The sequence below is a fragment of the Anastrepha obliqua genome, chromosome 2 (genome assembly GCF_027943255.1).
Source record: "Anastrepha obliqua isolate idAnaObli1 chromosome 2, idAnaObli1_1.0, whole genome shotgun sequence".
Classification (NCBI taxonomy): domain Eukaryota; kingdom Metazoa; phylum Arthropoda; class Insecta; order Diptera; family Tephritidae; genus Anastrepha; species Anastrepha obliqua.
Window position 1 is genome coordinate 54381020 of NC_072893.1, and position 18849 is coordinate 54399868.

Consider the following 18849-nt stretch of genomic DNA (forward strand, 5'->3'; position numbering starts at 1 on the left):
CATACATATGTACTTGTAGGTGCATATATTACATCTTGCAGAATCGTTTACTCAGAATTTCGGTACTCAGATTCCAAACCATATTTGGTTATATCGACTCTTTTACACGAGATTTACGAACTGAGCCAATTTGACTCATTTAAAATTCTATTGCTACAATAAAACTGAAATATTATTTGGTTTTTAGCTACGTAATGAAATAGAGGAGAGTAACCTACTCCCCTCCGCCGACCCCCTCATTTCGCATATTTTAATGTGGTATACCTATTTTTACAACTATGAGCCAAAATTGACTCATAAAATAATTTAACAATTTATTGCTTTAAGCAAATAAAATTTATGGCTAAGGTTGAGAAAGTTCTTATCAGAATTTTAAAGAAAGCTGACGCTTGAATATTCATGATCAATCTTGTACATTTTTTTAATTTAGGTGGTGTCAATAGGTGTCTTATTTTCACAACTCTTTCATCATTCCGTCATTAATATATTTTTATTAGATCAATTTATTGTAACAAAAATTTGGTCCACCAAGGTAATGTCAATATTTAGGCATAAGAGATATAAGAAGTCTCGGGTCCAACTGCCTATGCTTGGTTCGGTAAGATTATTGACGAAGGCATGATGGCATACTTATATAAAATCATGCACCGAACTTGAAGCTCGTAGAGTCTTGAATAAGGAATAGACAATACTTGGATTCTCTACAGGTTCCGGCCCTCGAAGTGAAACCAACTTCAGACCGCTCGCGCAGATAATGCACGAGCACGTTTCAACAGCACTCGACACCGTCTCACAAAGCTCGAGGGAACCAAGAATGGCAAAAAAAACAATGTTCCGAACTTCATAACGTCCACACAATGACTCTCAAATTCATCAGACGCGAATCCGATAGATTATTCTCTTCGGGCCATTTTGGAGAGCACGGTCCGAACTAAAAGTTTCACCAGTCTCGAGGCGCTGAAAAAAGCCATTGTCGGCGAGTGGGCCAAAATACCTGCAAGTCCCATTCGGGCAGCTTACGCTTTGTTACTGGACCATCTCAAGGCCATAGTCAAAGCAAAAGATGGCCATATCGAGCAAAAGTACATCGATTCTTAATTTTGTATTATTTTCACATATTTTTTACTTTGAATTGAATAAAAGTAATTTTACAAACTAAATGTATAGTATTTTTAATTGGATATATTTACTTCGAGTGTCGGACCCTGTAAATACATAAAAAGACCCTATGTAATAATTTCAGGAAATGATTTTATTTTCCAATTTGTTGGATAGCTAAGGGAAAACTATAGCGACGATGTCGAAAATTCATGTTGCTAACGCGCGGAAGAATTGTCAATCTCAAGAATTATACAAGAGAATTAGTTGTAAGAGCCTTTATGCTCTAGTGCCTCCAATACAAATGTTTGTAGAAAATGTATTTCAAAAAGAATGTTTATATCTAAAAACTGTTTCCTATGAAATTTTTAATATATTTGGTTGGGGAGTAAGTTCGTAGCGTTTTTATATTTTATTTTATTTTACTACGATTTGTTTGCTGGTTGGCAAAGGGTAAGTATTCATCGGATAGAACTCTTTCTGCTCTACAAAACTATGTTAATTGTACTTTTGAGATATTTATTTTTTATTAGTTTTGAGGCTTAGATTTGGAATACCCAGGAGGCAAAAATCAAAATTTTCGATACCTGCTCTTCTTTGCCTCTCATCGAGGTCAAAAAGCTGCCAAAGCAGTCCGGGACATTTGCGATGTATATCGAGAAAATACCATAAGGGAATATACAGCACGAAAATGGTTTGCGTTTGACAAAGTTTCGCACCGAATACTCTTGTCGAAGCTTGCATCATTGGGTATACACTCCACGTTTTTGTCTTGGATCAAATCATATTTGTCCAACAGACACTGCGTTGTAGCCGTCGATAATACGACATCCCGTGCATTTATTGCATCCTCCGGTGTCCCACAGGGAAGTATTCTAGGACCCCTCCTCTTTATACTCTTTATTAACGATATTGGTTCTTGCTTTTCGTTTGCAGAACACTTGTTGTATGCTGATGATCTTAAAATATTTGCGGTGATTAACAGTGTTAGGGACTCTGAAAAGTTGCAAACCGACTTGCACAATGTCCGGAACTGGTGCTATTTAAACCATCTGTCACTAAATATTAGTAAATGCTTTCACGTAAAATATGCTAAATCAAACAATACTTTGCATACTTCGTATAATATTGCTGGCTTACCTTTGCAATCCGTTGAGGAAATTAAAGACTTAGGCGTTATTTTCGACTCTAAGCTGAATTTCACTAGCCATGTTAACCACGTCATAAGACGATCATATGCGATGCTATGTAGCATTCGTTCGCCGAAATTCTTCTGCATTTACCAACCCACACACTCTCAAAACATTGTATTGTGCTTTTGTTAGATCAAGATTAGAGTATGCCGCTATTATTTGGAGACCGTACCAAATAGGTCTGTCTAATCGGATTGAGAGAGTTCAGAAAGTCTTTCTTCGTTTTGCGCTCCGATCTTTAAACTTTTCTGAACCTATACCATCGTACCGCTCTCGATGTTTATTAATTGACTTAAAACCACTTGATAGCAGACGCTCTATTCTATCATGCTCACTTATTATTCGTATTATTTCTGGATCTATTGATTGTCCTTCCCTTTTAAGTAAAATTCAATTTAATATACCCAATATGAGGCTCCGACAGTACGAAACCTTTAAAATTGGCTTCTCGAGAACCAACTATGGGATGAATGCTCCGATTCCTAGGGCATGTTCAGATTTAAATATGTTTTTCAATTCTTCTGGTGCTGATTTTACATGGCCGTATGGCATCTTAGTCAATCATCTTAAATCGTTCTTTTCTTAGTAATTAATAAACTATTGTACATTAGCTTAATATAGTCTGTAAGAATGTATCCATTCAAAGACAATAAATAAATAAATAAATAAATAAATATATATATATACATAATTGGCGCGTACACTTCTGTTAGGTGTTTGGCCGAGCTTCTCCTCCTATTTGTGGTGTGCGTCTTGATGTTGTTCCACAAAATTGAGGGACCTACAGTTTCAAGCCGACTCCGAACGGCAAATATTTTTATGAGGAGCTTTTTCATGGCAGAAATACACTCGGAGGTTTGCCATTGCCTGCCGAGGGGCGACCGCTATTAGAAAAATGTTTTTCTTAATTTTGGTGTTTCACCGAGATTCGAACCAACGTTCTCTCTGTGAACTCCGAATGGTAATCACGCAATCGGCTACGGCGGCCGCCCTCCCTTCGTCGTCGCCCTACTAGGGGTGTATGGAGGATTGGGTTAAACGTTGGCACATGTGCGTTGCTTCAGACGGGTCATATTTTGAAGGAGATAAAATAAATTTGCCTGAAATTTAACTCTGTTTTGTTTTATTTAAACATTCCAGGTTCCAGCCGAAAAAATCGAAATCGGTACCGATGTTTTTCAACCGGTACTGTTTGAGATTTCCACCAAAAATATTTCGACGGCAGCATTAGGCTTTAAATTTAAAGTTTCTCCCTAATCGCTCTTTAGAGTATGAGCGGGGAGGAGACCGTGTTAGCTGCGTTAATCGTCCGGGTTATTTAATCACGATGTCGCAGTAGATGGGTATACGTTTTCGTATACAAATTCGTTGCCGCAACGGACCTATTACAACCGGCTAAGGACTATCACTTCAGCAGCACTCCCCGTTCATGCTGCTACAGCAACAACGACAAGTATATTATCAAACAAATTTATAAAATATCCTCCTTAAAGGGGGAAACCGGTTTAGATCGATCAAAACATCGATTTTTTTTATTGCATAAATCGTTAGTAAAGGGGTATTAAATTTTAAGGGCCGATTTTGAATGTGAACCACACCTAAACGTCAAGTTTTTTGTGCATTTGATTTGACATTTTTCAATTCCAGACCAACTCAATTTGAACCATGGAAAGACACACAATCGAGCAACGCGTCAAAGTTATTCAGGCTTATTATGAAAACGGGCGTTCAAATCAAAATACATATCGCGCACTTCGTGAAGAAAATCATCTTCAGTGATGAGGCATATTTTCACCTCAGTGGATTCGTCAATAAGCAGTATTGCCAAGTTTGGGCGAATGATAATCCAAGAGTGATTGCCGAAAAACCAATGCACCGACAAAGAGTGACTTTTTGGTGCGGCATCATTGGGCCGTATTTTTTCCAAAATGAGGCCGGTCAGGCAGTTACTGTGGGTAATGTTCGCTATCGTCAGATGATAACGAACTTTTTATGGCCCGAATTGGAAGATATGGATGTGGACGATATGTGGTTTCAACAGGACGGTGCCACTTGTCACACAGTTAACGAAACAATGGCTCTTTTGCGCGAAAAATTTGATGGCTGAATAGTCTCACGTTGCGGCGATGTCAATTGGCAGCCAAGATCATGTGATTTGACACCGTTGGACTTCTTTGTTTGGGGTTATTTAAAAGAAAAGGTGTACGTCGATAAGCCAGCAACAATTCAAGAGCTAAAGGATGAGATAATACGGCACATTAACGGCATAGAACCTCAATTATGCCTCAGAGTCATCAATCAATTTGGACCATCGGATGGAGGTGTGCCGCCGAGGCCGCGGCGGCCATTTGGCCTATATTTTGTTCCAATCATAATTGAGCCATACCAGTATTATCATAGAAAAGAGAAATGACAATAATTTTCTAAAAAAAATTGTATTTTATTCAAAATCAACACCGGCCCTTGAAGCTTAACCACCCTTTATAACTACTCAAGAATATGGTAAAAATTTTAAAGCGAAATTCGCATTATTCCCGATTCTATGAGCACTTAAGTCTGCCCGTCTGTTCCGCACCGTAGCGCGCGTTAGTTAGAACGACGTTTTTCTCAAAATTACTTTTTTTCAACTGGTGGGAATTCTAGCTTAAAAAGTTATCGACCAATCGTTATAAAATTTATCGGAAATTTTTCTTTATTCAATTCTAATCTATAAGGTTGTCAAAAAAGTCTTGCGGTATTTTTATTGAATTTTCAATTGTTCATAAAATTGGTTATAATAATGCGATTTACGTCAAATATGCGCCGTTTGGTTCGATGACGAGTTCCCAACGAGACTCCAACTTCATAATACCCCTCTTATAGAAGCTCGCTTCCCTATTGTCAAAAAACTCGGAGATCCAATTTTCACAGGACTCTCTTGTGGACAACTTCCGACTACCAAGCTCGTTCGCCATGGGCAGAAATAGGTGGTAATCACTTGGTGCGAGATCCGGACTATACGGTGGATGCAAAAGAACCTCCCATCCGAGCTCCCGGAGCTTCTGGCGCGTCACCAAAGATGTGTGTGGCCTGGCGTTGTCTTGATGGAAGACAATTCGGCCTCTGTTGATCAAAGATGGCTTCTTCTGCATGAGTGCTGCATTCAAGTGGCCCAGTTGTTGGCAGTAAAGGTCCGAATTGAGCGTTTGGTCATAGGGGAGCAGCTCATAGTGGATGATTCCCTGCCAATCCCACCAAACACACAGAAGAACCTTCCTGGCCGTCAATCCAGGCTTGGCCACCGTCTGGGCAGCTTCACCGCTTTTCGACCACGACCGTTTGCGATTCAAGTTGTCGTAAGTGACCCACTTTTCATCGCCAGTCACCATCCGCTTAAAAAACGGGTCGATTGTGCTGCGATTCAGAAGCGATTCGCTTGCATCCATACGGCCAAAAATGTTTTTTTGCGTCAAGTCGTGTGGCACCCATACATCGAGCTTCTTTTTGAATCCAAGCTTCTTCAAATGGTTTATAACGGTTTGATGACTCATGCCCAGCTCTTGGCCGATGCTACGGCTGCTACTATGCCGGTCTCTTTCGATCAGTTCAGCGATTTTATCGCAATTTTCGACGACAGGCCTTCCGGACCGTGGCGCATCTTCGATCACCTCTGCACCAGAACGAAAACGTTGAAACCATCGTTGTGCGGTGGAAATGGAAACTGTATCGGGTCCATAAACTGCACAAATTTTATTGGCAGCATGAGATGCATTTTTGCCTTTATCGTAGTAGTACTGTAAAATATGCCGTATTTTCTCTTTATTTTGCTCCATGTTTGCGACGCTATAACTCACGAACGACTAAAAGCAAACAACAATTAATCAAACACGTGTTAGCACGTGAAAAGAGCTTTCCAAAAAGCTCTAGCGTGAACCGATGCGACGAATACAACTAGAACTACGCGCTTGCAAAGACAAGCTTGCGGAAATACTGCAAGACTTTTTTGAGAACCTTATATATGAACCTAATTCTGGGATTGTATTATTATTTAAAATATGGCTTTTTAAGCAAAATAGATGAAAAAATATGGTATTGTATAAAAAAACTACTTTGTCTTCAAGCGTCTCAAAAGCATGCAATTTTCAATATTTTTTTACCACAATTAGGTGCATATTCTTAGGAAATTTGTTGTCAAAAAAAAAAATTGCTGTTGATTTCAGAGAAAAATTGCAACTTTAGGAATTCCCACCAGCAAGGCACTCGGATGGCGATCGTCCATGGACAGCACGCTCTAACGCCACTATCTCCCGCGGAAATAGCTTCAAAAAAATTTAGAAGCGTACCTAAAAATATAAATAAAATATCCTCTAAACTTAAACAATTTCTGATTATTCCTTCTTTGTTCAAAAAATTCTCGAAAAACACCAAAATTTTGGCCTCCTAAACCGGTTTCCAACTTAAGGTGCTAAAACTCATTTCATTTGAGGAGTTTTATTTTTTGTTTTGTTTTTTAAGCTTAAATTAAAGTACAAATTGAGGCCTCTGACACCTCAGGTTTCTGAGAAAAGTGGGGTTAAAACACCAAACAGTACGTCTTTGTGGATTTTACCGTTTATTTTCTTAAAACCTTGACGTGTTAGACGCTGCTTGATCCCAGAATCGTGTTTGAGCAAAAAAAAAATCTACATCCAAAAATATTCAATATTATTGACGAAGAAATATTTTCTTAAATTTAGGTTAATTATTGACCTCGCCAATATCCGCATCAGTTTCTAAATTGTTAGTTATAAAATATCTTTTTTTTCTCACGAACTTACCATGCGCCACATTATTGATGCAGTCCAAGTAACGATTGCCCAACTCATCGTACATATACTGACCCTGTCCACGTACAATTTTTAAGGGATCAGAACGATAGAATAACTGGCAAGCTTGGCTGTAGTTTTTTTGGTTTTTTTGTTTGGTTTTTTTTTGTAGTACAGTTATTAGAATTTTTCAAGTACGACGAGTCCATTCGTTTGATAACACATAGAAGAGCAAGAGAAAACAAAAACATATTTTGTTGTTGGGTTGCACAAGAAAATATTTAAGTTAGGCTTAGAAACATAAAGTTAATTATAACTAAAAGGAAAACAAAAACACTTTAAATTAAGCAAAAAACTATTCAATAAAAATCGCTTAAACTTAATTGTGTGTTTGCGTGTGTGTGTGTGGCATGAAATAAAGGCTCGGCGCGCTCACGTGTCGCATAAACTTGAAGCAGGCGCTTGAAATTGCCTCACTCTAAAGCTCGGTGCTGGGTGTGAAACATTTGTAGCGGCGCAATTTCAAGTTTTTTTCGTTTTTGCACGCGATCATGATTTTCAGCGCTGATGACGGTCGCACAACGACGAGTGAATGCCCGACACTTGCGGCTGATAAGCTAAACAACCTATTTGCACTGCTTTGAGTTGTTAATTGTTGGCGAACTTTTTTTCACTTATTCTTTCACTAGTTGTTTTTGTTAGTTATGTATGTATGCATTTGTTTATGATGTATTAATAAGAAAATATTTTTATTAGCTTGGGAAAAAAGGTGCTAACAGGCAATTCACTGGACTTGTTATCAGCCTGCCTTGTTACACAATTAGTCGACTCACTCAAAATTATAGAAATAGAAATTTGTACAACAACAAAAGATTATTATAGTCATTATAAAAAATTTGTGTGATCGTCAAACCTTAGTCCAGTCCAACCACTTCTAGTTTTTATTTCATAAAAAATGTAAAGACCTCCAATGGATTCATGGGCTTAAAAGCAATTGAAGGGTGAACAAGAAACTGTATAACATTTTGATGATGCAAGGTCAGGTTACTAATAAAAGGTTTTCCAATAACAGGTGCTATTGGTGAATGGATTGCGCTATCGAGAGATGATTAACTATTTTTTATGGCCGGAATTGGATGGTATTGATCTGGACAACGTTTTTAAGTCCAGTTGTCAATGCGCATAAGTTGCACTTAATTCCTGCGATAAATCCGTATTAAGTCATTAATCAGGATTAACACCACCGTCTGAGTAGGGTATAAAGCAGCCACCTTGAAGGTTTTTGACGCAAATTCACTAATATTTGATGAAATTTGCATATTCATGGTTCTTGTTTTGTAGGAAATTTTAACTTTCAGCAATTTTGCGAAATTTGTATAAACTCGTGCATACATATACACCTGTGTTCCAAAAAAATAGTAGAGCAACTATCTACCTAATTTTAACTTTTTTCAATTTTTTAGCCATATTTTTTTATAAAAGTGTAGTGCCTTCTACCACAAAAAAAAAAACGTTTAACTCAAGGCCGCTTTGTGCAAAGTTCACAAAAAAATTTAAAAATATAATAGTAAAAAAATTTTAAAACTAACATTTCCAACTTTTTATTCAGAATTAAAAAAACAATCAGGCTGTGCCATTTTACAGCCCACTAAATATTCTCGTTGATTTTTCAAAATTTTTTTTCGCTGAAAATGTGCTTTATATGGAAGATAATAGTCAACATCGTATGAAAACAAATTTCAAAGATCAACGGGATTTTCGAACGACATCAAAATTATACTTAAATTAAATTGACTGTAAAATTAAAGAATTCTGGGTATAAATCTTTTTTAATTCTATATAAAAAGGTGGAAACTTTGGTACATTTTTTAATTTTAATTGAATTAAATACTTGACGTATTTTTTAATAATTTTTTATGTATTTTTTTACTTTACTTTTTTTTAATTTAAATAAAATTCACTTTTAAATACAATTAATTTTTATATTTAAATAAAATAAATTTCAATTTAAATTTAAATAAAATAAATTTCAATTTAAATAAAATCATTTTTATTACATCTAAACAAAATTAACTTTTTAAATTTAAATAAAATTAAATATTATTAATATTTTTTTTTTTATTTTAATTAAATTGTATATTTTAACAATCCTTTTTTTATTTTTTTGTTTTAATTTTAATGAAATTAAGTACAAAAAAGTAGTTCTAACTTGATAGCGCGTTACGCTACTATTATTTGAAACACAAATGTACATGTAGGTACATACATATGTATATAAGTTTTTCTCAATTGCTAAAAGTTTAAATTTCCCAGAAATCATTCAAAATGAATATCCAAATTTCATCAGATATCAGTGAATTTTTCATTAAAAAACACATTTAAAAGCGCAATTAGTGGTCGAGTACTTTCGCCATAACCGTTGCAATCAGCTGCTCTGATCAAACATATGGGCATCACTGTAACTATCATATTACAGGTGCCGGACCTTAACGCCGTAACCATAACCACAGCTGTATGTATCTATTGAATTTTGGTTTTCCCCTGTAACCATAAGCAGCTATGAAACACTTCACATTTGTTTTGATATTTGCAATAAAAATTTGAAAATTAGAAATGAACGACGAAAAATAAATTGATTTAGTTGAAAATTACCCGTATTTTTATGACAAAATGCAAATGGTGCCATTAATTCTACTTCAATATCAGCTGTCTATGGTTACGGCATGACTAATCGACAAATGCTGTAATGTTCCGGCTATGGTTATGGTTACAGCTATGGCGTTATGGCTACGGCACCACTAATTGCAACTTGACACTTGTAAACTGGACAGCTGCAGTATGCAGACAGGCAAAGCCAAAATAAAGATTTCCATCACTCAAAATTATTTTTATATAAAACAAAAATTTTTTGTAACAAATTAATAAAAAAAAAATTATCTGTATTATCTAGCATGGCCTAGACATAAGGTGAGATTATTTAAGAGATGACTTCCATTTAACTTAACTAAATTTGTTGATAGTAACGCCAGTGAGAGCGATTCACATAAAGCGGCAGAGAAAAAATTTGCTTGCGATTAAAATGTTTGATATTCAAAATTAATTGCATGCGATATCCTGGTGCATTAGAGGGCTAAAAGTGATGGGACAGCAAATTTTAAAAACTGATTTTCGCTACAAGAGCCACTACAAATGGACCAAATATTTTTTTATAACTTTTAATTTTATTGTAGTAAATTAATTTTTTATTTATTTTTTTTTTTTTTTCTTTCAGTGCAACCTTGTAATCGAAATTTTTTTTATCTAAATGTTATTGATTTCTTTATGTGCAGATATAGTACATAATCAGATATGAACAAAGTGTAGCTAAAAATCGTAATAGACTAAGCAACACGACTAAGTAATGAGTGTTCACTGGAGAAGCATCAGTGTGAGAGCTCAGTGAATTTTCCTGTAGGTACAAGTAAAATATTAATTTAAATTTGTGCATATCTACTTATACATATATGTATGTACATACAACATTCATATAGGCCTATAATGAAAATAATCTCTATATACTTGTATGTGCACATCTACTCACTTATTTTGGTAGGCACAACTGAGAAGAGAAAAGGGGTGCGCAGGCGCACAAAGGATGCTAAAAGCTTTCTACAAAAAATCGGTTTTCCTTACTTATACACATACCGTGTATACCTATACTTTTGTTTTTGCTTTTCACTCACACATAGTTCGCCAGCGTACATCGCACAGCATTTGCCAAGAAGGATGTGTTTGCACACTTGGCGCTGTACGTTTGGCGCCATATACGAGTACATGACCTTGGCAACGAAATCCTCAATGCGACGACCTTGCCCATGAATCTCAGGCAGCGGGCACACGAACCAGCGCACGATAAGAGTGTGAAGCGTTTGTATGAATGTATGTGCACTTGAAAGTACTTAAGTCGCAAATTTGTGTTTGCTTTTGTTTGCATGAACTTTTGCGCTTAAGCGTGGCCAACAAACCACATATGCATGTGCACTTGTGTGTATGCACATATGTATGTATATATATGGTTTTTTTTTTGTTTTTTTTTTTTTTAATAATTGCGTTGACTTTAAATGCTCATTTAGATAATCGTTGTAAAGATTTAATGATTGAAAATGAATTTCGTGATTAAATGTGTATTTTTGGAGCAAAATTAGGATTGATATGAAGAGCGTTATTCTGAAAATGCATATTTGAGTGTTTCAGTGTACGAGTTCAAATAATAACAGAAATGCATTAAACAACAAGGTATTTTTTTCATAGCCAAATAAAAAAATAAAAAATATATAATATTTTAACACACACACACACAAATTTTTTGTGTATGGACAGATAATTATCGTTTGTGAAAAATAATCTTGTGAAATGCTAACAAAAGCAGAAATGTGAATAGATTAAGAAGTATATAAATGCATTTGAACTTTATTTGACGCTAGAATGATTTATTTATTTGTGATACGCCTAATCTCTTGAAAAGTAAAACAAAAAAATATTTTCAAAGAAAAAAATTAAATACTTATGGAATTACTTACATTTATTATATTATTGATTTTATTAATAAACATTTTGACCAATTTTAGAAAACAAAAAATTTAATAGAAATTTATATTAATTTTGAGTTTTAATTTTGTGTTTTAATAATAATACTTTTACAAGTAATTGTTTTGTAATAGAAACAAAAACCTTTTTTTAATTTTTAAGCTAAAATATTAAGCTTTTGATAAAAGTTTCAGAAAATTTTAGCACAAAAACTTAAATAAAAATTATTTTAGTTTGTTTGCTTTGAAAAATTGATTTTTTATTAAATAAAAACTAAAAAAAAAAATAATAAAAAAAATAATAAAAAAAATAAAAACGCTTTTGAGCAATTTTAGAAGCGAAAAATTCAATAAAAAAGAACGCTAGTAAAAGTTTTTAGTTATAATAATTTTACATAAAATTTTCTTTTTTTTAGTGTTACATTAAAATATTGAGCCTTTGATAACATTTTTTTTTCAAAACTTGCAGTTTGTTTGCTTCCGAAATTGAGTTTTTTCAATTTTTACGCTAAGATTTGAGCCTTTGATAAATTTTTTTACAAATTTAGTAAAAGAGGGCATTATTAACAATTTTGAGTTTTTAGTAATAATAATTTTATTGTACATAAAAAAAATAAAATACTTTATTTTAATTTTTACGCTAAAATTTGAGCTTCTGATAAAATTTTTTACAAATTTTAGCACAAAAAGTGAAATAAAAATTATTTTAGCTTGTTTGCTTTGAAAAATAGATTTTTTACTAAATATTTGGAGCAATTTTAAGCAATAAAAATTTAGTAAAAGAGAACATTATTAACAATTTTCAGTTTTTAGAAATAATAATTTTGCATGAAAAAAATTAAATACTTCTTTTTTAATTTTTACGCTAAAATTTGAGCTTTTGATCAACATTTTAAAAATTTTATCACAAAAAAAATTTATTGCAGTTTGTTTGCTTAGAAAAAGTAATTTTTGGCTGAATATTTTGAGATATTTTAGAGGGGATAGTAAAAGTTTTGAGTTTTTAGCTATAATAATTTTACATTAAACAAATATAAAATATATATATTTTTTAATTTTTACGCAAAAATGTTGAACTTTAGATAAAAATTCTCAAAATTTCTCATTTTAGCACGCAAGTTTAATAAAAATTATTTTAGATTGTTTGCTTTAAAAAATTTTGCGGTTTTGAAAGAAAAAATTCAATAAAATTATTTCCAAATTTTAATTTCAAATACTGAATTTTTAATAAAATTCTTGATACACTTTAGCACAAAAAAATATATATTAATAAAGATGAACTATTTTAAATTGTTGAGCTTGAGGCAAAGGATTTTATTGAATCGATTTGAAGAACTTTAAAAGAGGAAAAAGAAAAACTTGCTTGCGTTATTTACTTTAAAAGATCGACTTTTTAGTAAATAATTTGTACAAACTTAGGCGAAATAACAAACTGTGAGAGTTTACTAAATATTTTAAATAATTTAAGATGAAATTTTTAAATTTATAATTTTTAAATTTTAATTATTTGTTAATTGTATAACTGAAAATATTGAGATTTTGCTAATAATTAATAAAAAATTATTTTATTTTAGAAGACAATTTCCAATTTTAAAATTTAAGAAGAAAAATTCAATAAAAAAACGAGTTTTCGCCATAAATAGACTAAAATTTTTACGAAAATTAAACTAAGAAATGCAAAGTATTGCGGTACACAAAATCTTGTTAATTCAATTTAATATCTGGGTACTGCTAAAAATTAAAATAGAACACCATATTATCTAGTTAATCAAAAGAATTAAAAACAAAAATTCTAATTAAATCTAATTAATCAAAAAAATCTAATTAATCAAAAAAATTAAAAACAAAAAAATTTTATTTAAAAAAATTTTTATTAAAAATAAATTTATTAAAAAACTTTAAATATGAAATAAATTTTCTTTTCTGTAAATTGCTTTCTAAACCTAATTATTCATATGCAAGTACATATGTGGTGTTGTTGTAGTCTTATTATTTTCGAAATATCCAGCCGCTCTATATATAGTATTTTTCTCAAAATAAAAGTAGTTAGCAAAACGGTCGAAATAAATACATACATACATACGTATTGCACTTAAATAAAAATATTAGTAATATTCTAAAAATTACTTAACCATTTAATTAACAAAAACAAACAAATCACACTGCTATCCTTACCCAATATGTTTGTTTCGCAATTTGATGGTGTCCGACTTGGGCAGCTTCTCGTTCATCGTCGACTCCAGTTGTTCACGTGTAAAAGGCATTTTTAACGAACTTTGTTTTTTTCTTTTTTTGTTTAATTTAACAAACTTTTACGAAGCACGACAAAACACTAAAAACAGTCTTAAATGACTTTATATTACTTTCATAAATTTCACAAATTAGTGCTGCAGTCGTTTTCACCGCCTGTGAGCAACTGATTTAAGACTATTGTCGATGTTCTGTCCTTGCCGTTCGGATTCGCGTAAGTTTCAGCTTTTGCGCTGTTGCCGATGATAATGAACGTATAGCCGTAGTAGATGTACGCTGGCTGCTCTTTGCTGAACGTTTTAGAATATTGCTTGTTCTTCTTTGTATTTATTGGTGACTCTTGCCGGTAACGCTCCGCTGCTTGAGCTTGCCTGTTGCCAGTGAATGACGAATGCATTGTGTGTGAGCAGTGTTTTTATATGTGCCGCTATTTAGCACCAGATGGGCAGGCAGGCCCGGCTAGCGAGCAAGAGCGCACTTAACAAGTAGGCAGGCAAGCAGACAGGCCCGGTTAGCGCGGTTTATTGCGACCTATACAAATATGTAGTATGTGTGTGTGTGTATTAGTATGTGTAATAGGCAAATACGAGCGCTCACTTTAGCTTTGATTATCCGGCAAGATATTCTGGCTGTTGAATTTGTTGAATTGGTGGCAGCTGATTACAGTGCCACATTTGTTGTTTTGCGGTGGTGGCGTTAAGTCTATCTATCATCTGCACTCTGATTTACGCGCCAACGCTGATATGCAGTGGAGCACCACCACACCAGCACCACCCTCCTACAAACACACACACACACAGTAATGTGGTTGGCTTTTGATTTGGATTTTATTATCAGTACTCAACGCTACGCTACGCTTTAATATGAAACCCCATGCAGCTTTGGGCCTAATGCCACGCGGATTTATATATCAAGTTTATTATTGTAATTTATGTATATATGCAATGTGCACTAAATATTGCTTTAGCTAATAAGTGATAAACAAATGAGTCTGCACAAATAAACCAATAAACTGATAAATGGAGTGACGGACTAACAATTGTGCAGTCGAGCGGACAGGCAGACAGTCAAAGTGGCAGATGGAACAGATCAGCCAACGAACCCACGATGGAGAGAACAAACCAACATGTGGACTAAACATCACAACAGCAACGCGGCGTTAAGCTAAACACCATTTCCCCATTTCCATAATAAAGCAATACAGGGTCATCTTTTATGGTTGAATATTATGATTATATGAATTATTATATGATTATTATTAAATTAAGCTCATAAAAATGTTTTTAATTATGATAACTGCTATGTGGAAGCTTTAGGTTATCAACAAAGTAGCGCTGCCGCGTTGACATCGATTTCCATTTCATTGCAGCCCGTCTCGTTTATGTTGTACTCAAGCACATGCCATGTTGATTAATGTATGCATAACACAAAAAATAATAATTGTATGTACGTTTGTTTGTAATGATATGTTCCCACAGCTCTTAATTCGCTAAGTACTAGGTTGTTCAATTAAGTTGTGCGGTTGGAAAACAGAGGGCGTTGCTACCAACCTAAATTTATTTTGGTTATGTTGGTACACTCCATGATCGAAAGAATAATGAAATGGCGCCTATCGTAGTACCGTTACTTTGCTCTCAGCCAATTTTACAATAAGTGACGTCGTATTAGCACCAGTATGGCCAGATTACCATTTTCGTCACTTGATTTACCTTTTTTTTGTTATTTAGTCTCGGAGTTTTAGTTCTTTCTTCATGACATTTTTCTAGTTAAATAATTCACTCAGTTTTATTTAGCTTTACTTTTTTAACATCTGGTCGCATTGCCCGCGATTGCGGTTATTCTTGGTGTTCTTCTCCTTTCAGCAGTCAAATCTCTCTCTCGCTACTGCAGTGTTGCCTAGCTTTGGATATAAAAACGTCCTAAAATGCCCATTAAAAGCAAATAAAATACCAAATTTTTATTGAACTACTTAAAGAACTTTGTATGCGTGACAAATTGTCTTTAAAATGTGTGTTTTTTAAATAAATGTGTTATAGTTATGTACAATTTAATTTATGAGCTTTTTGTTAAGAGAACGACTTTTTTGCTTTATTTGAGGTTATATATATATTATATATAATAAGATAAGGTACTCTTTTTGTAAAAATGTCGTTATGATTTCTTCAGTATTTTTTTGGTATTTCCTTACTTATTTTTACTACGAATACACCTCTTGATGCCCTATGTCACACTAAGGATTGAGGACCGGAAGAAACGATTAGACCTCTATGGTTTTAATTCAGTAAATTCAAACTCTTTTTAAAATGTGTAAAAAGGTCTTCAATGTTAAGAAGAGTTGAGAGAAGAAGATTTAATATTCTAACAAAACCTTAAAAGGAACAAAAAATTAAATTTTCACTTTAAAAATGTCAAATTTTATGAGAATCAACAAATTTTCATTAGCACTAAAATCTTCTCAGAGTGAACTTTTTTAACCTTTAATAATACAGTTTTTTTTAACTTACAGCTTCTGTAGCTTTAAATAAAAAAAGAAAAAAAAACCCAACTTAAAAATTTTCGCATTTTGGGTATAAAAAAGCACTAAATTTATTGCGATGAGCAAATGATGGGCCTAATCTTGTTTCTATCATTCTTGGGTACACTCTTCATATGAACGTCCGTGAAGTTTAATTTCAATCTGTCAATTCATTATTTGTTTACAAGTCATTTAGTATCGACGTGTCATAGAATTTTCTACAATGGAAAAAATCAAGTTTCGTTCAGGGACTGAATTTTTATTTTTGGAACGTTTAAAAGTAAAGAAAGTTTATGAACGAATATTGAAAGTGTTTAAGGACTTTTCGCCATCCATTATATATGTATATACCTACAATATATATAATATATATAATTGGCGCGTACATCCTTTTTGGGTGTTTGGCTGAGCTCCTTCTCCTATTTGTGGTGTGCGTCTTGACGTTGTTTCACAAAATTGAGGGACCTACAGCTTTATGCCGCCGCCGAACACCAGATGAATTTTTTATGAGTAGCTTTTTCATAGCACAAATACACGCGGAGGTTTGCCATTGCTTGTCAATGGACAACCGTTATTAGAAAAAACTTTATCTGCCATTTTGATGTTTCATGCCTACTGTAGGTTTCGAACCCGAGGCAAGCGAGTGGTTGTTGTTGTTGTTGAAGTGGTTGAGTATTTCCACTGAAATAATCCTAATTAGTCACCAGCACCATTTTACTACCACTGTCCTCGTGTGATGATGTTTTTTTTTCTAAGTCAGATCCATTTAGTGAGGTCCAAGTATAGCAGCAAATTCTTTATCTCGATGTCTGAGATCTCATTAATTTGCTGCAAGAAAGGCTTACCGAAGGAGCGGAGTCGTGCCCTAGCTAGCCCTGGACATTCACGTAACTAGTGGAAAAGACTTTTCTTCAGCCCCTCCGCTTGACAGCTTCTGCAGATAGGATTGAAGGGTAGGTTGAGTCTAACTGCATGATCCCCTACTTTCCAATGGCCTGTAAGGGTTGCAGTGATGCGTGAGATGTTTGGCCGAGAGCATCCTAACAGATCAATCGTCCTTTGAATTTTGTACGACGTCCGTGTGTTTTTTGTTGCAATACATGTAGTTAATTGCTTCCACATTCTTTCGTCAAAAGCGTGATAGGGTGAAGCAATAGATGCTTTTAATGTGTTGAGTCTGGTGGAGACTGCCACTGGCTCTGCTATTTCTAGTGTCGAACCTTTTCTTGCTAGCTCATCCACTATCTCATTGCCCCGTATGTTCCTATGACCGGGAACCCATATCAGAGTCATTTCAAGTCAATGACTAAGCAATTCCAGCTCCTCTCTACACTGCAAGACCAATTTGGATGAAATGGAGTTGGAGTTTAAGGTCTTTATAGCTGCTTGACTGTCTCAGAAGATAACTACTCTTGCACCAAATTCCTTATAGAGTTTTAGTGATTTGCATGCTTCTCTGATCGCTAAAAGTTCTGCCTAGAACACGCTGACATATTCAGGAAGACGAATTGACTGAGATAGGTTGAGTGGCTCCGAATGGAAGCCAGCTCCCACACCACAGTTCATCTTAGAACCATCGCTATAGATTTCGATATCGTATATTCCAATCACCTTCCCTTTGCTCCATTCGGCGCTCGGTGGAAAACGTACCGTAAAGTCTTTCTTGAAGTTGTTGTTAAAGGTCGGGGACTGTGTAGTCTGATCTGTTTTTGAGCAGCGAGGGTCCCTGTAGGAGGATCTTACTGTGACTGTACGACCTTGTTGACCAGCTTCCTATGTCACGGAGTCTCGCCGCGCTGCATGTAGCGATTGTTTTAATGTGTAAATCTAATGGTAGCAAATGAGTTAGTACATTGAGCGCTTCAGTAGGGCTGGTGCTAAGCGCGCCTGTAGTTAAGATACACGCTGTTCTTTGTATCTTGTTCAGCTTAGTTTTGTTGTATTTCTTTTCTGTTGCAGGCCACCAAACTAGTGCCGCATATGTTAGTATTGGCCTTACAATGGCTGTGTAGGACCAATTGGATAGTTTTGGTTGGAGACGCCATTTTTTACCCAACATTCTCTTACACGTGTAAAGTGGTATATTCGCTTTCTTTACCCTGTACACTACGTTGGACTTCCAGCTGAGTTTGAGGTCTAGGATAACACCTATGTAGATATTTTGCCTGTTGGGTTAGCGTGAGACTAACGCCGTTTAGTTTTGGGGGATTAAAGTTTGGTACCTTGGTTTTCTTGGTGAATAGCATCAGTTCAGTTTTTCTCGGGTTTACACTTAAGCCACAGTCTGTGGCCCAATTGCTGAGTAATACCAGAGCTCCTTCCATAATCGCACTGATTGTGGTTGGAAATATTTCTGAAACTATAGGTACTATGTCGTCCGCGTACGCCACTACTTTAATCCCCTTTCGGTTGAATTTGGTAGGGATATTGTTGACAACTAGTAA

The 18849-nt window shown here is 34.5% G+C and overlaps 1 protein-coding gene across 1 annotated transcript in view; it reads right to left on the minus strand.

Moving 5' to 3' along the window:
• LOC129237976 (alanine--glyoxylate aminotransferase 2-like) overlaps positions 1-13925 on the minus strand; it is a 32527-nt gene extending 18602 nt beyond the window's left edge. The window contains exons 1-2 of the mRNA XM_054872987.1: positions 13816-13925; positions 7088-7206 (exon numbers count right to left, since the gene is read on the minus strand). Coding sequence (XP_054728962.1) covers positions 7088-7206; positions 13816-13904 — 208 coding nt within the window. The 5' untranslated portion in view covers positions 13905-13925. The remainder of the gene's footprint in view (positions 1-7087; positions 7207-13815) is intronic.
• Between the last annotated feature and the right edge of the window lie 4924 nt (positions 13926-18849).